This window comes from Eretmochelys imbricata, chromosome 8 (assembly GCF_965152235.1).
Source record: "Eretmochelys imbricata isolate rEreImb1 chromosome 8, rEreImb1.hap1, whole genome shotgun sequence".
NCBI lineage: Eukaryota > Metazoa > Chordata > Testudines > Cheloniidae > Eretmochelys > Eretmochelys imbricata.
The window spans coordinates 24,761,223-24,782,292 of NC_135579.1; the positions used below are offsets into that span (position 1 = coordinate 24,761,223).

At 38.7% G+C, this 21,070-nt stretch overlaps 1 protein-coding gene across 1 annotated transcript in view; it reads left to right on the top strand.

The window, feature by feature from the left end:
- The first annotated feature begins 5,839 nt into the window (after positions 1-5,839).
- Positions 5,840-21,070, top strand: part of GABRG2 (gamma-aminobutyric acid type A receptor subunit gamma2) — a 95,856-nt gene continuing 80,625 nt past the window's right edge. The window contains exon 1 of the mRNA XM_077823899.1: positions 5,840-5,937. Within this exon, the coding sequence (XP_077680025.1) occupies positions 5,840-5,937 (98 nt within the window). The remainder of the gene's footprint in view (positions 5,938-21,070) is intronic.

The following is a 21,070-nucleotide window of genomic DNA, read 5'->3' on the forward strand; positions in this document are numbered from 1 at the left end:
TTGGGAACAAGACTAATATTACAAAAGTGTAGAATGGGCATTTTAGCATCCTCAAAGGCCCCATTTTTGTTATAGTAAGCCATGAAAGTCCTTACATATTTAATTTTCCAAAAGCATAAAAAGATTAAACACCACAATTCCACAAAGCAAATGAAAATAAATGAACTGAAAAAGTGAAAAAATAATGCCTGAGTCTGTCCTCCACCTCCTAGCCAGCCTGACCTTTAATGTACACGGCAAAAGTGAGTGGACTTAATACAGTAACAAACTGACCATTAGCTGGGTTAAATAACTGACTGGAGAGATTGCACTGTTATATACACGGTGCTTTAAAACATTACTAAATCATTTGAAGTCCAAATTGACAGTGCTCACTTTGAGAATCTGGGAGGTGTAGAATGTGTTGGCAGACATATCACTCCATTAGGAAGTGCCGATTCCTAAATTACTTCACGAATGATTAAATAATCTATTGGGGTCATTGTAATCATCAAATACCATAAAATAATTATTTAAAACCGTATTTCAAAGACAAAAAATGTCCATGGAAGGCTCTAAGAATTCAAGTCTTATAATTCATTTTTAATTTCCTAAATTTGTTACTTGGTGTTACCTTTACACAATGTTTTATTTTCCTGTTATTAACAATGTGCAGCTTAGTTCATGATGAGCTAAACTGTGATAAAATCATGTGCGGGGGGCGGGGTGTCCAAGGGAGTGTGCACAGAGCATCAGCCAGGGGCTGGTGATACTTTCGGGGCAAGGACTGAACTAAGCTAGTTTAAGTAGAGACACTAGCTATTCCAGATAAGACAGGGAAGAGCTGGAACTACTCCATCAGCCAACAGAACCTTCCAGATATAGAGATGAAGGTACAGTACCATCCCACCCTTTAACAGAGTGCAATGTAGTTGTTAGTAGTGTCTAATATGTAGACACCATGCCTTTTAGAGCTCCTCCTGAGGTGGGGCAAATCATATTGATACACTTGCAGTCCTTAGCAGTAGGTGAAATTGGTTTAAAAACCACCCCATTATTTATAGGCTGGAGCTGACTGTTGCTGGTAGGGCATTCTGTGTGATGACCCCACCACTTTAGAATGTGTTTCTTCCCTTAGTCCCATACAACCAGACCTTCCAGACATGTTGCAAAGCTTTTCTTCTCTCCCAGTTATTAGGAAGGTCTCTCAAGAGTCTTTATCCAGAGAGTTTGGGGATGGGGAGATGTTAGATGTTAATGGTAAAATCAGCAATTTTGGATAAGAGTATGTTTTTGGTAGGAGATTGTAACATTAAATACTTGAGCACTCCAAGGATGGTAGGGGAATTTAGTCAATAACTAACATTTTTTTTAATTTACAACAAAATCAAATTAAATAAATTAATGCAATATTTTGTGTGTTTGTTTCAGTGTTCACTTAATTTATATATAAAATGTAGTAATTTGCAACACATGACCCAGCAATTGGTATGAATATAAATGTATAAATCCTGACAGTTGCAGTGGTGTTCAGGAAGAATTGATCTAATGAGCTTTTTGCAAGACCTAGAAATCCTGTCCATTAAGAAGTGGATAATCATCTCAGAACTGAGATTTTAATCTCGCTCTACTGGATATATTTTCTATTTAGTTCACGTGTGTACTATAGCTCCTCTGAAAGCTCATCAGTGTTTTGAAGATAGACTGAAAGGAGACTAGACCCATAGATCTGTTTGTGGGCTCCTCTTTCCAGTCTATTTTTCTGACAAGTCCAATTCGGAAGTTTCTTCACGGTCAAACTCATCAGAGCACATACATACACACAAACAACCAACTATCAATATTTTGAAACCCTCTTCTTTGCTTTGAATTTGTTTTTATAAAATATCATATGATTTTAAGATAAGTTAGAAGTTTAATTTCAATTATGCTGTTTCTGTATTTTGATATTAGTTTATCCCACTCAGGAGCAGTGAATAGTTATCTAGGGGGAAACAAAAGACATGGATTCTATTTCCAATTTGCACACTGTGATATGCTCTGTATCATTTGTAAAGTCATTTAACTCCTCTATGCCATTTTTCCCTATATAAAATAGGGGTAATTATATTTTGCCCAACTGTTTCATTTGCTTTGAGATTCTCAGAGGAAAGTAATAATAAAATTAAATAATAATAATTAAACTTTCTTGGAAAATATCATGCAATTACTAGATATTTGTACAGGTTTATAGAATATGGAAGGATTCTGATGGACTGGGAGTTAGGCACCTAACCTGCATTAGCATTCTGGAAAATGGGACTTAGGTTCACAGATCACTAAGGCACTTTAAAAATTGTACTTCTGGTCTAACTCTGAATGAATTTTTTTATCATAATTACCCACCTGTGTAATTATTACATCTTCATTTTCAGAAGATATACATAAATACAGTCATAAAAATTGTGCAGTCATCATATGTTCAATTGAAAATTCAATGCCATGTTCATATGGGGTGGGAGGGCGGCGTTAATTTCTCACACATACTGGAGCTTGGGGAAAAAAAACACACACACACAATTAGACTAAATCACAGCCTGGCTGTGAATTTGGTCCTTCATGTTAATTTAATAAGATCTTATTAAAACTTCACAGTCTAATTCCAGCACATCTGCCAGCAAAACTAGAAGGCCACATTTCCTTTGGCAATATGTATATAAATGGCAAATAGCCTCCTAGATTTAGCTAGCAGCAGATGCTACATTACTTGTTACTGGGAACAAATAAACAACCTGTTTGCAGAAAAAGTTGTGTATATAACCAGAAACTAGAGCAATAAAACATGTGAAAGGCCAGGTACTCAATAGCTAGCGTCTCCTTAATTTCAGGAACAGTTTTTCATTCATAATTATGTGTCCCCACATTTCCTACTGCTTTGATACCCAAATATTGATTAATGGTTGTGGTCAAGTACTTTCATGTCTGAGTGACCTCACCTGGGGACTCCAGGAATGGGGAAGAGGTTGGAATTTCCTGCTAATTAGTTGTGCCCTCATGGATGCCCAGGCACAAAACTGGGTGGAGTTGGGGTAAAAAATTGTCCCTAAAATCACTCAAAGTATATAGCCACCCCAAAGTTACAAATTTATTTTAAAAAATAGATGTGATACATTTGAATGCATGTTATGCTATTAGAGCCATCAAAAGTACTGTAATATTGTGCCACAATATGGATGAAATGTAAAACTAATGTACTAGCCATTGGGGTAATAGCCATTGAAGGGTAAGTTTCATTCATGCACTAGAGGTTTGCTTGGGCAGGATAGAAGGTGGGGAGGTGTCAGGGACACAGTTATACTTCCCTGATTCTAAGGGCCAGTTCTGTCTCTGACAAGACAGCTGCTGCCAGGCTGCTCTAAATTGTGCCACTTACGTAGGATCCTTAATGGACTGTAAGCCAGTGGAGGATTAGTGTAGCAGCCATCCTCAATTGCCAAACATGCCCTCTCCTCTGGAAAGGTGAGGCAGAGTTGCAGCAGTTTATTTACACCAGCTGGGGTTTTCTCCTCCAATAGGGGAATTCTCTGCTGGCCTCACTGTTGTCCATTGAACAGTCTGTTAATTGACACTGGGGAAAAAAAGATGAAGGGTGCCTTATAAATGTGATGGGCTGCATTCATAGGTGTGGCTGAGCTCTATTCAGCGTAGCAGCCAATGGGTAGGACAATGATGGCTGAACAACACCTTTATATCCCCTGGTTTCCTAGGACAACCAGAGGCCAGTTTGGCTCTCAGCCTAGGGGCTGCTCTAAATTACTCTCAGAGGTAGAACTCCCAAAAGTCTGTACTGACAGCTGAGTAGATGGAATGCAGCTGTGCTCTGGCCCAGGGTCTAGTATACCAGAGGTCAATTGCAGCAGTTCAACAGCAGTCTGGGAACACTTTAATGCTGGGGATATTCCCCATGGGCCAGATCTGGCCAGTTTACAATCCTTTATTCTACCAGAGAGGAACAAGAGCACTGTGAACTGGGTTTCAAATATAAATATGTATAATATATACGTATTGAGATACTGACAGATTTGGTAGCATAATTTGCAGCATTTATCTCAGACCTGGCTGCAGGACACTGGTGGGTGAAATGATTCTTATACGTGTAGGGCCTAAACGTGATCTCACTTATTTTAGTATAAATCAGGAGTATTTCCACTGAAGTCATCAAGTTACAGTGGTTTTAGGAATCATAACCATAATTTGTAAATCAATGATAAACATAGGATCTAGGTGTTAAATATAAGTTTTTGAGGCACCATAGCCTGAGGCTACATCGGAGTCAGGATATTTTTATGCACTCAGAGTGGCTAAACGTTTTCTTTATTTATGTAGTTATATTTGGGGGAGTTAGAAGCAAAATTGGCTTCCAGGGGTTAGATCTGGGTTTTTGAGGCTTTGTTGCACCAAAATGTGTCAATATCTGTAATTTTAGGTACACTTGGATTAGCTAGATTTATTCTCTATTTAGTAGTGGGATTTGGGGGGGGGGCTAGAAATTGGCATTTTCCAGAAGGATCCAGATGCCAGATCTAAGTATCTTAGCTGTTGGTAAGATCCAGAAGTTTTTGCTTCATGAGGAACATCTCAACTTGTTCTCCATTTAAGAAATGGAATTATCCTGATTTTTGTTCTTGTTGTGTATCCAATAAGGGCATCAAGACTTGTTCTCTATTTAGGCAGTGGAATCTGGAACCAAAACTTGGTAGGATCTGGCAGAATCCAGGTGCTAGATTGGGATTTTTATGGCATTCTTGCACTGGGATATGTTGTGGTCTCAATTTGTGTGTGTGGCAAAAAAGTATCTAGACTTATTGTCTCTTTGGCCAGTGGAATTTGGGAGGTTGGGGACACAAATTGGCAGGATCTAGCAAGGTCCAGCTTTTACACACACTCATTGTTCTTCACCCTATCCATTTAGCCTTTTTTTAGGGCATTTCCTGCATCTGTCTAGTCTGATTTTATTAGGGGGAGGGGAGATCAGATCCTTGCGAATTCTCCCTAATCCTATCACACACTAAACCACCTCATTCATAGCAACTCTACCCATGCTGCCTTCCCCATTTCCTGAGTTACTTAGCAACAACCATCCCTCCCTTCTTTCACTCCCCCCACCATCCATCCTTTCTATTTTTTACCCTTTCCAGTAATGATTTCTAGGCTGTTAAAAGCAATGAGGATGCTCTGCATCATAGGGGAAGCTTTTTCTTTCAACCTTCCTTTCTGTACTTGCCAGATCTTTCTTGCCTCCAGAATGAAAACCCGGGCTGCCTGCATATGTGTAATCAAAGGTTAAAAAGCACCTCGGCTGACACCACGCATGTGTTAATCTGTGCTGCAGCAGTGTGCATCATTTCCACTTTGACCTCAGAGTTAATCTGCATTCAGGCAGAAGCTCCATTGCTTTATTCTTCCCCCCCCCCTTTTGCCCCCCCTCCTTTCCCTTTCTCCTGTGCTGATGGATTGTGTTGTCTGTGTACCGGTGTCTGTGTGAGTATGTGCTTGTGTGTGAGTGTGCTTCTCCTTACCTTGCCTGCTTGTGTTGTGTATGTTCTCCCTCTCTCCCATCCTTTTCCTCCCAGTTATATTATTTCTCTAGATTTGGAAGCTGTCTAAACTGACTTTTTTATATTGTAGCTGCAAAAGGCTTGGGCAGGTCTAATTTCTGCCCCCTCTGAATATTAATTCCTGCAGCTGGGTGCAATGTATCATCCCACTGACGGGACCTCGTAGGGGGGGTGGGGTGGAAACCACCAACAAAATAAAAATAAAGAAGGAAAGGGACGGATCCATCTGCAACCAAGAGGAAAGGGGGGGGAGAAAAAGAGAGATGTGTCCTCCAAATCCAACAAGCCGGGGAAGCTCGAATCCTGCATTTTCGCTCAAAATGATGGTGTGGGCACTTATGCTTCTCTCCCTCATCCAGTGGTAAGATGTGCTTTTCTGCTTGTTTGCTGAGGGTTGTGTGTGTGTTTGTGTGTGTGTGTGTGTGGGGGGAGGACGAAGATACTGTTTTCAAATGCACAGAGCTATTGTGTGAATGCTGAAGGTTTAGAGAGTAGCATTGACTCCATCGATCTCCTTTGCTGCTAGGATCTTGCTGTGTTTTATTGGCTTTACAATTCTTGCATCGAGAGGAATGGGGAGGCTAAGTGAAGGGTGGTACATGCCTGATTTTTCTGTGGAATTTGATGCCACGTTCAGGAAGCCTTTTCTCTTTGGTTTAAGGTTTGCTACAGTGCATGGAGTTATAATATAGCTGTGTTTTGTGGGCAGATTGTCACTGTATTCATCCTTGCTTCCTCCTAAGCAGTCACATCATGGCTGTGCTTGGGCTTGTATGTCTCCAAGACCCTGTATTTACATTTCTTCAGTACCAAGGTAACAAAACCAGTGCAAGGAATCAGGACCAAGGACAGAGATCCACTTTCGTATGCAAATCTCGCTGGCTTGAGGAAGCCAGGACAGATCTGTATTTCTGTTATTGATGGTATTTGAAGCCGAGGCAGTCAGCAGTGGGATGTAGTATCAGGGTGTATGTTATCCATATAGTCACTCATGTTAGGCAAATGTTTACACTGGCATGATAACCGGTGTATTCCTCACACATAGATACTGACGTGTACAGTACAGAAGACCTATGCTTGCTGTGTGTGTCTGTTGCATACATAAATGGAAATAGAAAACAAATATCTTAGTAATAGAAGGAAAAGAGGGAGTGTGTGTATAGAGAGGATATAAGGGGCGGGGGGTTCAGTATTGCTGCATTGCAAAGCATTATGCTGAACCAGGCATTCTTGTGAAAACTGTGGACTGCTCATTTAACAGGTTAGGTGACAAAGTATCATGGCATTGCAAAGTATATCGCCAATCATGGGCCTGAAAAGCCATTGGTTTTCTCTGTGTAGGAAAACAAACAAACAAAAAATCTTTGTTGTAAGACTGAGCTTCACACAATCCCAGATGGAAAGTAAAATAACTAGAAATAGAGCAAAGATGTAATAGTGATGTGAAGCACCATAAGCCCATGAGGAAAATCATTTTGTTTATTTGTAAGGATGTGTAATGTCTCTTTGATTTCTTAAGGAATGCTTTACTATTACCATGAATAAAGCAATGAAAATGAACCTTTACAGCATTTAAAATTAAAAACACCCTGAATAAATGTTGAAGCCTTCTTTTGAGGTGACCATGTCTCTGTTTATATCCTTCCATGTGTGTCTTTCTTCTTCTTTACTGGAAAATGTGCACAGTTTACATACACACAGGGTTCCAGACTATGTTATCTTTCTTCAAGTAAAATAAAACCAGAAAATTTGTTTTAACTCCCTTTTCCCCATTCCTTTGCTCTTGCTGGTGGATTTTCTGAATCCATATTCTCGGAGATGAATTTCCTAATGAACTTTTAAAAGAATAAATAAAACTCTTTGAGATGTGAATTCATGATTTAAAATTACATCTGAAGACCCATCAAAAAGTGCTGTGTTTTGCTAATAACCAGTTGGTATTCAATAGTCCCTTCCCCTCCCTGATCTCATATTCTAGAGAGTAAATAACAGAGTCATCTTAACTTTGATATTTTATTACATTAGTATTTGAAAAATAAAGGTATTAATCACTTCATTAAACTCTGTCAGCATAAAAGAGTAACTTTAATTCTAAATAAAATTTAAGAAAGTTCTTTACTTCTATTGTGGAGACAATGTTCATATTAAAACATTAGTCTTGAAAGTACGTGGAGACATAGTCCTGAGTACCAGTTATTCCTAATAAGATGTGTCTAAGTATTTGTATGAGACTCTAGTGACATTAATAACTCATGGGACTTTTTTTTGTCTGTCATTGCTTTATGTAGCTGTTGTTATGAACCACTTGGAGATTATATCTCAGTTCAGCTAAGAATTTAAATAAGTTCTGAATGTAAAGCACATGACTTCAGTGGAAATGTAAAGTTAAATAAGTAAGTATTTGCAGGATCTGGCCCAAAATAATTAAGTACACAGAAAATATAGCTTAAAAAATTCTCAGGAGGGTATTTCTTACTATGAATGCAAATAGCTGCATAAAACAACTTGTGTGAATTGAAATTTCACTTGTTGCACTTTGTGGGCATTTGAAAGGTTTAAGAGAGACTTTTAGAATAATAAAGTAAGTTAAAGTTATTGGATGAAATTCCCATTGACTTCAGTGGGACCAGGAGTTCATTCATTGTCTCAAAACAATTGTTATGTTACAACACTGGACTACTTTACCACTACAGTTTCACAACATCTATTAGTTTAGATTTTTTTTCTGCACTTCTATAAAGCACATTCTTATTACCCTACACACTAATGTGTTAAGATATGCTTGTATACAGTTTCATGACATTCATATCTGTATTTCATATTCAGCTTGTCCTCTCATGTACACCTGTTTCACAGGAGTGGAACACCATTGACTTAAGTAGAGTTACTTTCACTACTGGAAAGTGAGACAAGAATCAGGCTCAGTGTTCATATTTCATATCAAATTTGTGCATTAAAATATTTGTTTTTGTAAATTTTTAAAAATGCCTATACTTGATGCCAAATAGAAATGCTATGGTCACCAAAATTAACTGACTGTAGCTCTAAAAAGTTAAATGGATTAACAAATGATGACATATTTGATGTTCCTACAATAATTACATATTTGTTCCAGAGAGACACCATAGTGATGAGCACAAACATTTAATTAAACTCCTTGCACATGCAACTACAAGCCAATGTATATCGAATTACTGAAGCTATTGTCTGTGAATAAGTTTGCTCACTAATTTAGACCCTATTCTGTTTGCATATTGTTCATGAGCAGCTTTTGAATTTTCACTATTCTTAGTTGTTGTAGAAATTGTTCATGTGAACAAATCTCAGAGTATTGGTCGTTTGTGAAATGCTGGACTTTGACTAGTCACTTTTTTTTATTTGTGGTGTCAGATTGCTCGCCTCATTACATGGTAATATTTCTGCTCTGTATCTGGATGGTTAAAGCAGGAAAATAACAAATGCTTAGTAGCAAATAATGAACAACAAATATTCATCATGCGTTGGTACAGAAATACTCTTGTTCACATGTGAATATGGATATTCATATGAACATGTTTCTCAAACATTAATATAAACCAAAACACATGAAATGTGAGTATATAGCAAGTAAAAATGGGTGTGACTATTGTGGAACTGAACAGTCATTCAGAAACTGAGTAAATATTGCTGAACTTTGGTTTTGCAGTATTCACAGAGCTGTTCTGATTATGTATTAGATTCTGATACTCTCACCAATACCAATGAGCACTTTATTAATTAAAGGTCCTACTGAAGTCAATGGGATCATTCATGGAGTAAGGTGCTACTCAGCAGGAGCAGGATATCCAGCTATGGCCCCATGACAAGGCACAGGATGAATCTTACTAACATAGAAAACTGCAGTGTAAGAAATTTCATGTTGTAAATGGCTACAGGAAAATTGAATTGATTTTTTTTTTGTTAAACAATGTAGCTTTTTAGTATTATAATTGTTTAGATTATTGTGAACTTAGGGTTCTGACTGTCCAGAGTTGGTACAGCACAGGGAGAGTAAGTGTGAGCTTCCCCATCCAACAAGTATTCTAGAGTTCGGGGACAGTGACTTAGCATGCCTGAATTCAAGTGTTGTTTAGCTCTTCATGCCCATTCTTCCTTGGCCCTTCTGCTGAAGCTTCTGGCAAGGGTTGTAGTTTGCGTCAATTATGGTGATAGTTTGTGATGGGGTTACCAGATGAATAGGAACAGCCTCTATTTATCAAACTTAGACCACCAAACAGCCTGACATGAGCTGGATTTGAAACATTAATAGGGAGGTGAAAGTCCCACCAGGATCCCATTATCAGTAACTTCATATCTTAAAAGATTATAGATGGCCCATGGAAAGACTGTAGTCTCCTGTTGGCAAGTGTATAAGGTATTTGAGAAACCAGATAAGCCCTTTTAGTAACTTCCACTTTAGCAACTACATTACTTGTCCATAACTTTCAAGCTAAATTGTTTTAGTGTACTCCAAATTACATTGGTGAAAATGTAAAGTGATGCCGGAAAGTCTTTCAGAGAGCCTTAATCTCTCAAACTCTGAGAGGGAAGAAGTGTTAATAAAAAAGAAAAGTGTGATCTTTGATTTTTACACAGCAACAAACAGAATTTCCAGTATAGTAGAATATAAACAAATCTACCCTTTTTATTGTTCTTATTAGGTGATGTTTCTTATATGGTTCATATTACATCTGTGAGCCACAGGCTCCACAACCTTCCAGCTTGTTTCTGGATTCATTTTTAGCTGTTGATTCTGGTGTAGAGGGATCTGTGATACTTTGGTCCCTTTTCTGCTTATACTCCATCCCAGCAGTTAAGACATACAGAGATATTCTTCCACACAATTCTCAGACTTGCATTCAGTGGATAGAAGAGGGTTCTCAGTGGAATGGTTAAAGGTAGGAATTCACATACTTCTGGGCATAGAAAGCTCATCCCAAGTGTGTGAGTCCCACAGCAATTAAATGTTAGACAAGCCCCCTCTTATGCCTCCGTGTCCAGCAAACAAGGGCTGGTGGCCTCCAGAGCTGATACAGCTTAAGCTAAAGATAGGGCTGTAATAAACTCATATCTTCTGCAGATTGGTCACAGAGGAGGACATGTAGCACATCAACTAGAGTACTATATATGCACTCCTTGGGCTTTATTTCTTTGCTTTTGTTTCATATTGCTACCATTTCATATCTCTACCTATGTGCACAGGTATTATGGCGATAGACAGTGTATTGTGCTCTGTATTAAAGCAATAAGAGTTTGTATTTAACTGTCCAATTATTCCTTTAGTAAACATTATTTAACACATTAACTAGAGTCTACTGCAATCTGAATTTCTCTGCTCTCTCCCTGTAGTAAGAACCACTGTCTCACAAAATAGAGAGTGATCATAGGTCTCTGGAGATGCCCCCAGAATTCTTACACAACAGCTGCTCCAGACCGACCAACAGTCCATGGTCAAAAGTGAGAGTGGCAGTAGCGAGTGCCTGAGTAGCCATTCCTAGCAGGATGGACGATGAAGGAGTGTGGAGTTGCGATTTGAAAATAAATATATAAAATTGTTCACCTGGGCATTATTTAAGATCATTCAATTTTCATGTCAGGTAGACTAGACAGTGCAGCATATTTTATGGACATTTATTACATTACCAGTTCCTTTGAACACAGATAGTGGGAACTGATTGCTCAGTTCCCATTAATTTCTAACAAGAACTGGACATCCTTATCCACTGGGTGACTGAAAATCTGAAATGGATACCATGGACCCAGTTCTCTCCTCACACTGGTGCTATATCCATTGAAGTCAGTGGGATATCACAGGTATAACAGAGGAGAATTTGGACAATATAGTATAATTTCTTTTAGCTAGAGATGTTTTCATAAATGGGAACATGGAAATAACATTAAGATACACTATAGATGGATGAAAATATGTAATCATAATACATTACATTGGACAAAGCATTTTCCTCAAGCTTTTTTTTTAAACTTATACTTAAATCTTCCTTTCTTTCTTTCACTCATTGTAGAAAGTTCTCAGTTTCTAGGTCAGGGAAATGATTTGGCACATTCACTCTGGACAGAAGGCCAGCCTAGTGCCTATCATCTACTTAAATTCCACTTTTGCTAACAAAGTAGGTCTTAAATGGGACTTAAGCAATGCATATGTCTTGTTTTGCCTCTGGAGATGAGAGAATTTCTCCACTAAAGTGCAGAACTTGCATTCTTTGAGTGAAAGTTGCAAATATGCATCTGAAGTGAGCTGTAGCTCACGAAAGCTTATGCTCAAATTTGTTAGTCTCTAAGGTGCCACAAGTCCTCCTTTTTGCGAATACAGACTAACACGGCTGCTACTCTGAAACCTGTGAAATATGGACTGTGAACAATATGTGATGTTAATAAAGAAAGATATTCAAACAGGTCCAGTCTTATCCCCAAAGAAATTAATAGGAAACCTCCCAATGACTTTCCAGGGAATAGGATTTGTGCTCATGGGCTCAAATTCAGAAGTGATTTGTAAAGTAGTATAAAATTGCTCCCTTATACTTATTTATATTTCCTTAGATCTAATTACATCCACTTGCTGAGGGGAGGCGGGATATAAGAGTCTAAGTTCTTGTAATTTATATGCTGAAAACCCAGAAGAATGCACAAGAAGTTGTAAGATAAGATACTTCCAAAAACACTCTGTAACTTGTTTTTCTTACTGTGCTTCTTTGTTCTGGCCCCTTGGCACGTGAGTTACAGCATGTCAGATTCACTGCTACAAATTCAGATGTGATATAAGGTGTGAACTGGAGCAATAAATTACAAGTTGTGCATGTGAATCTAAATGTAACTAAGAACCTGTTCCAGCAAAGCACTGGAACTCAGGAAACCTGGATTATATTCCTAGTTCTGCCACTGACATGCTGGGTGCAATTGGGCCACTTTCCCCTCTCAGTACTTCAAGTTCCCCATATGTAAAATGGGGATAATGATACTGACCTCCTTTATAAAATTCTTTGAATATGACTATATAAGAGATAAATATTATTAATTGTTTATTGTTTATTATATTCTTAACTATAAGTTAATGAGTTATATATATATATAAAGTTAAGTGTATGCTTCCATACTATAAGTGGATCAGTCCTTAGACACATTTAGAATCACACACACAATTTTAAAGTTAATGGAACAGATTTTGAAGTCAATGGGATTAATTACATGCTTAATGTTCAGCATGAGATTCCATTTTTTGCTGTATCATGACACAAGTAACAAACTAAATATAATGGAGTTTAAGTAAGTCCGGGGGGGGGGTCTAAATTGGGGGTAACATGTACATTGGTGGTGTCAGACGGTGTAAGTTACACCAATTTTAAAACCCTCTAAACTTAATTACTCATTTAGGTGAACTTCTGGCTCCACTGAAGTGAATAGGAGCCTTGTCAGTAGGCCCAGGATTTCACCAATGATGTCCAAAAATAACTTGCCTCAGATTTATTGTTCAAATCAAAATACAATTAGCCAGAAGCTGGAAGCTCTGTCTTCTTTGAAAATGAGAAAATAATATTGTTGACTTTTCAGAACACTACAGTAAGCAGTAAGATACTAAATCAGTAAGAAAAATCTTTTCCTTTGAGGGGAGAGTGATTAGCTAGCTATATAAAGCCTACCATTCTTTTGACCAATTCTGGAAATATAAATAATACAGGAAAAAAAATCATTTGGGGCCATTTTGAAAGATTTCTGCTCAAGGACACAATCGTGTTCTAACTGGTGGAGAAAGTAAACAAAGAAAACAGAGGTGGTGTTGGTAGGTTGTAAACCATTTGTCGCTAGAGCCTATAACTTGGGAGTATGGTAAAAATAGAAGATGGATCATCATGTATCAGTGATCATTTATTTATTTGTTTGTTTTTTTTAGAAAGCATAAGAAGAGAGTATCTGGGCACCCTTGACTATCTTTTAAAAATGTACCAAATAAATAAACAGACTTGTCAATTTCTCAAGATCAAATCAAATAAGGCAGTGATAGGAGAAGCATAATAGAAATTAACCAACCTTACAAAAACATAGGTGATTATCACACTTACCTGAGGTTTTATAGGAGTCTCTGTTGTAATTGTTTCTGTTGTGTGATGTGTATTTTCAAAGGGATGGCAAAGGTGAATAGAACTTGAAATAGGAACCTTTTTATATCAAAATAAGTAAATTATATATATGAGTAAATAGCCAATGCTTGTATGCGCAAATTTGATATTTCCATATGTACATAGCCACTTAGGTGTTTTGAAGGCATATATACAGTGGCTATTGGGACATAAGTTAGGCATGTCCAAATGAAAGTACATACCTAACTGTGAAAATCTGGCCTTTACCTAAGAAAAGTAAATATCACTTTTAAATAAGGCATTATAATCTGTTTTATATTTTATATGTTTTATATATAATCTGTGGAAAATATGAAACTAAGGACACATGGAAGGGAGAAGAAACCCCTTAAGAAAGACAAAGAGAATTGGGAACATTTGAAATGAATATTGGAGGGGGAAGATATATTTTTTATGTTTACCTTAGGCCTGTTCGTATGAAATTGCTAATCTTGTATGAAGTTGTGATTTTTTTTTATTGGACCTCATCTTGGACTTCAGCACAAATCCTTGAGTTGAAAGGCTGGCAATTCACTGAGCCATTTATCATCTTAACCTTTATGAACTTTCCATGCTTTACAGAAGAAATATCTATGTTACTATAAACCTATGTAGAGAAACACATTTTAAAGGGTATCTCATGCTTACTCTAAATAACCCCTCTGAAATAGTGCAGTGTTTCTTAGGAATCAGTAGAAACTCAGAACATGAATTTTTTCCTCAATAATGATTCAATGTTATATTTTTGTAATATAAATAGCATGTTCTGGTCATATAAGGCTTTTGTTAATCTGCATCAGGATATCTTCAGAAATAAACGGATGTCTGTGCACCCTGGCAGATTGAGGATTAACTACTAAATTGCATTTCCAGTTGACTGATTCTTTAGCAAAATGTTCCTTATAAAATCTTGCAAACAATGAGAGAGAGAGAGCATAATTAATGGAGGGTTATATATATAAGAACACCTCATTAAGAAGCAAACAACATTTTATAATAAACACTTACTGTTGTATTTTAGGGCCCTGATTCACTGTGCTACACACATCTGACAAGAGATGTGTCCAAGTAAGTGTGTAAGTCAAAGTAAACATAAGTTATTTCCATTTTTTGTGGTTTCCCATCATGAAAAAAGAGGGGTAATTCATTTTCAGCAGCTCTTTAGAAAAAAAGGTGCTATCTTCCAAAAAGAAAGAAATGATAAAGGTCCAGATCCCTTCCTGTACATGGTAACTTGCAGAAGCAGTGCAACAAAAGGGAGGGGAAAAAAGGTATCTGGGTCTGGAGGAGATGTTGGTGCTGGTGGGATGCAATTGTTCATTCTCTTCTCACCTTCCTTTTCCTTTCCCTCCTTAGCTCTCACTCTCCCTTTGACACACTTATTACATCTCTCTATTAAATGTAGTCATAGTTCTATCTCTCCACCTTGTTCTCTTTTGTCCCTCTCCAACTCTGACACAACCTGGTGTTCCCCTGTTCTACAAAAATGGTGAGAAGTAGTATGGCCACCAGCTGGTAGTCAGTAGCCACCTGCATATGATGGTGATGGTGTTGGAGGTGTACCACTTGTAGGCTCAGAACTTGCAGCAATGCCCAGTTGAATCTGATTCTATGTGCAGGGAAAGGCTAGTTTGAGTGGGGAGAGGTATCCTGAAGGGCAGGGTGGCAGCACTATTATAAGACAACACTAGGGTTGTGGGGAAAAGGGGGGCTTAGGTGCATGTCACACCACGTTGACTGTCAAGGTCAACAGCACAGTTTACCAGTGGATCTTTCCAATGGCCACTGCTATTATTAATTATTATTATTTATTATTTATTTATAGAATGTGCTTTCCAAAGAGTTAAGAAGGATAGTCCCTGCTTTAAGGAGCTCACAATCTAAAGACTAACAAGTAGGCAGAGGTCAGGGGAACAGGAAATACAACAGATAGTGTATATACAAGTCAACTTGCAGACAGCAGTAGTGAGTTTTTAAGAGAGACTTAAATGTATACAAAGTAAGGGCTTTGCGGATAGGGTGACCAGATAGCAAAAATTGGGATGCAGGTGAGGAGTAAGAGAAGCCCATATAAAAAAAGCTCCAAATATCGGGACTGTCCCTATATATATAAGTAGGGACATCTGGTCACCCTACTTGCGGATGAACCTGGGGAGACTGTGACATGCATAGAAGGCTGCAAGGAAGAAGGAATGGAGGTTATTTGAGAAGGGAAGCATTATGCAGAGCTTTGTATTTGGTGACAAGAAGCCTACATTTTGATACTTTATTGAACAGGAAGCCAATGAATGGATTCGGGGGGGTGGGGGAATTACATGATCAGACCTGTGGGCAAGGAACATGAGGTTAGCAACAGCATTTTGTATGGACTGAAGTGAGGAAATGTGTGTGTTTGTGAGGCCAGAGAGCAGGACATTACAGCAATCAAGGAGGATTATAACAATGCTTCAAATGAGAGGTCTGCCTGTGGGGATGGAGACAAAAGGATGTATCTTGGAGATGTTCAGAAGGAAGAAGTGGCAGGTTTGGAAATGACCTGGATCTCTGGGAATATGGAGAGGGAGGAATCAAAAATAAAACCCTAAGTTATGGGTCTGAGTGATGGAGAGGATGGTGATGTTTTAAGAGTGACAGAAAAGGAGGGAAGAAGAGAATGTTTCGGACGAAAGATAACGCTTCTCCGCTGGGTTTATGAAAAACAGAACAAAACAATATTCTGTTTAAAAATCCAGACATGAACAGGTGAATACATGGCTACCATATTCATTTCTCTATGAACACCTGAATTGTGATTTTCATTCCCATTGACTGGGGCATTGTGGACCAGAATCAGGGTGCTTTTTTTTGGGTGGGGGGTTACTTTTTTGTGGGGGATGGAACAGAAATCACTATTTTTTGGAGGGGATGTGGTTGTAGGAAGGAGGAAGGTTATCAGTAGTCAATGTTTTGCAGTTCTGGAGGAAAAAAAAACATAATAAGGCTTCTATTGGGTAGTGCCAAAAGTGACTACACTCAGCATGAAGGCCCCATTGTGCTTTGTGCTGGACAAACACAGACATATGGTTCCTGCCTCAAAAAGTTTACAATGAACAGTACATTAACAAAGGTTTTTTTAATTTGCATTTCCCTTCTTTTTGAAGAAAAGGCTAAAATTCCTGATTAAACTCTGTAAGGATTTTAGGCATTACTTGTGGCTAAAATGCTTTAAACCCCACCTTAATAAATAAACCTTCCTTTGTAAATCCTTACTGCAGCACATGAGATTAAATCACTTTAAATCCTTAGGGACAAATATTCCTGCTCCACACAAATCAAGACTAAATAGGCTCTATGCAGGATATCAAAAAAGGGTTGATGGGGCAGGGGGAAATCCTCCTCACAACCTGGTGGTTTGGCACGGAGAAGCTGTTCAGACACAATAGGACATTCCAATCATAGAACCACCAAAGTGCCTCATTTCTCATCCAGGGACCATCTTTAGAGGAGAAGTCAGTGTTAAAGCCTGATCAATCAATTGCTGAAGTCCTTGGAAAGACTTCCACTGACTTAATGCCCGTTCATTCCTTGGTCTCCCTGATGAGACTGTCAATGTGTTTGTCAGTTAACGAAGAATATGGTATTTTGTTATTTTTAATAGGAAAGCTTATGTTGAACTAATTCAAGATTGGCTAGTAGTATCAGATGCTAACAACTCTTCATCACTACCTAGTCTAGATTTGAATCTCTGACCCTCCATGATTCAGGCGTGTGGTTGCCATTTGTGGTGCCCAAAATGGGGGCTCTCTGAGTTCTGTCATTAGCTGTATAACAGGGCCAGTCCCTCTGTGGCTGTCTTGGAAACCTGCCTTCTTCACGGTCACTGTGGATGATAGGTGAATATCTGTTCTGCATCTGAAGTGAATAAATAAAATTACGTCTGTCTGACCTAGTATTAGGTTTGTATTCACCTCTTCAATAATGGAGTGAGAGTCTCCTTCAGGGCTGTACTGTCATTAGGCCAAGAAGGGTAGTGTGAAGTCTTGGAAGCACTGCTTTCCACTCTACTTCTCGCTCCTTCCTTCCCTTGCCATGTTTCCCAGTAGGAAAAGACAGTTCAGCAGTGACTCAGATATCATATTAGGTACAACTACTGCAAGCTTTAAAGGGGAACATTCCAAATAGAACATTATTTGAAACAATATTTGAAAATGTAGAAAAACATCCAGAAATATTTATAACAAATTTAACTTGGTATTATATTATTGTTTAACAGTGCAATTAAAACCATGATTAATTGTGACTTTTTAAAATCTAGTTAATTTGTTTTGTGTTAATCACTTGAGTTAATTGTGATTTATTGAGGGTCCTACAGGCTTGTAGAAAGGTTTCTTAATATCAACCTTGATATCTCTATTACAAAGTGCTCTACAAGTAGGGAGGTCTACTAAATAGTATTTCTAAAGTTCAGTGAATAATTTTAAATGTGTCTGCTGTATAATTTGATTGAAAAATATAGTTCAACTGGCCAAATACACAGGAAGTGGCACTGCAGATCTGCACCACCCCGATGGGAACACTTGTAATTTGGAGGCAGAATGAGCATCCTGGAGCTCCCTCATTGCCCTGGTTTGTAGGAGGGAGCACAATCTGCTATACCGCTTTGAGCCATGCAGCTTTTTCTCAGCATGAGGATTCACTCTCAGAAAGGATGAAACCATTGCTCTGCCTAATCTCAGCCACTACCACTCTCCTTCGGGAAAGTTGCTCTCAGTGCAGAGCATCCAAGTAGCAGATCTAAGCTTGATAAGTTTATGGAGGGGATGGTATGATGGGATAGCCTAATTTTGGGAATTAATTGATCTTTGACTATGAGCAGTAAATATGCCCAATGGCCTGTAATGGGATGTTAGATGGGGTGGCATCTGAGTTACTACAGTGAATTCTTTTCTGGTTGTCTGGCTGGTGAGTCTTGCCCACATGCTCAGGGTTTAGCTGATCGCCATATTTGGGGTCAGGAAGGAATTTTCCTCCAGGGCACATTGGCAGAGGCCCTGGGGGTTTTCACCTTTCTCTGCAGTGTGGGGCATGGGTCACTTGCTGGAGGATTCTCTGCACCTTGAAGTCTTTTAACCATGATTTGAGGACTTCAGTAGTTCAGACATAGGTTAGGGGGTTGTAACAGGAGTGGGTGGGTGAGATTCTGTGGCCTGCATTGTGCAGGAAGTCACACTAGGCGATCATAATGGTCCCTTCTGACCGCAAAGTGTCTGATTCTATTATTCTGATGATCTTGAGCTCCCCACTTGCAGGCTGACCCTTATGCATGCCAGGCAAGGGAAAGGGGATGGAAAGATGGCTCCTTCCTTGTATAGCCTTTCAAACTATTTGCAGAATAAGGTGCTACTTTGTTGGAATACAGGTGGGGAGAATTGGGCCCTGAGTAATCATATCTGCATTTATGTAAAGTGCACTGATGGTCCTCATCGAGATGTCATAAAGGGCTTACTGCCCACACAGTCATTGTGAGATTAGTGACTGACATCCTTTTCTATTAGGTCATCATCGATACCAAGCAACCAAGTACATCAGAGATCCATGATAAGCACAACACAGGCAATGTTATTAGAGTAAACAAGAAACAAGTGTGTACACATACGTATATTTGTAAAGCATATTTTCCCACTCATCAACACAAAGCCACTTAAATACCATTTGTCGTCTTAAAGTATCGCACATCATCATTGTGATCAGGACTAAACTCCACATCCGCCTCTGCACATTCTGTTTCCTTAAACATGAGTGCAAACAAGGCCATGCCGTATATGATATAAATTGGTTTATAGGCACACATGAGTTACTACATACTGTGTATTCAAAATGTTGTGAAATCAAATGTATTTTAAAAAAGAATTCAAATAGCTCAGCCTTAGTTCATTTGGACTTTTGTGAATGAGTTAACATCATGATGACTTAATAAACGCATCATGATGCACCAAACAGACTTCTCTCTTCATTCAGATCCCTCCTCAAAACATCCTTCTTCAGAGAAGTATTTTAATCAAAATCCTCCCATGAGCTGAAAGGAACAAGAAATGAGACAAAATTAAACAAACAAGACCCCTCTGCACTGCTTTTTAAATCATACCTCAGGATCCTCTCTCATCTGGAGCTTGCTTAAGCTTTTAGGCTCAGGTTTCAGTATGAGATGTCATGTAGGAGCAACACCCAAGGAGGAGCACTGGGATGGAATTGTGATTCATACTTACAGACAATTATTCCTGTGCTCTGAAGTAAGTTACTGCTTCCCTTTTAAAGGTGCTTCCCTCCTTGTACATGGCCAGCTTCACTGTCCAGTGTATAAGGAGGCTGTAGTCTTGGTTCCATCCCGACCAGTTCACTTTCCCATGGAGGGAGTGCTGGGTGTGCAGCCCCTGCTCTCTTCCCCTTGCACCCAAGCCACAATGGGAACACACAAATGCAACCATGTAAGGAGATGAGGAGACCTTGTCTCTCTGACTGCTATGTGATCTTTGTGTAGGGCTAGCCCCTGGGTCCTATGTTTGCATTCTACTATCATTCCAGTTTGGACTGTGTTACCTGCTTCAGTCAACTATCATGATAGCACCCAAGAAATACAAATAATCCTCAGTTTATAAGACTTTTTTAAAGAACATTGCTTTACACAGAATATGCAGAAAGTCTTTTTTCCTCCTATGGAAAACTGTTTTTTGTTAACCTGCCAATAACTGAACCTCTTACCACATACCTCACAGGGTTCTTAGGTGTCAGGAGAGGGGGTGGAGTGGGGGGTGGGGCCTCAGGGCAGCCCGGGGATGGAGCACCCCAGGGGAAAAGAAAACCTCAGCACCTATGTATTTGGCTAATTGACTTGGGTAACTGATCCATTGTGAAATCAGCAGGACAAGGAAGATTTTTCCTTCTCAACTGTCCTTCCAATAATTTATAATAATTATCACAGTGCTTGTCATCCACAGATCACAATGTGTTATAAAACAGCAAATAAGTGGAAGAGCCAGGATAAGCACACAGGTCTCCTGAGTCCCATTTCAATAACCTATACTCTGGTCAATATTGCCAGCCCTTGAGGCATGGAAGATGAGAATGCATGAAATTCACACACATAAGGCATTTACATTTTAATATTTAGATTACTTTTTTAGTTTTACTCATTTTAAACATCACATTTATAGCCCCAAAATGAGATTCTAAACATGAAAGAATGTTTGATTAGAGTCTATGCAACAAGTAGTGATTATCCTAGGAAGGGCCATAGGCCAGGGCTTGGAATGAGGCATGTTTGAGTATGTCTACGCTGCAATAAAAAACCCATGCCACTGAGTGTCC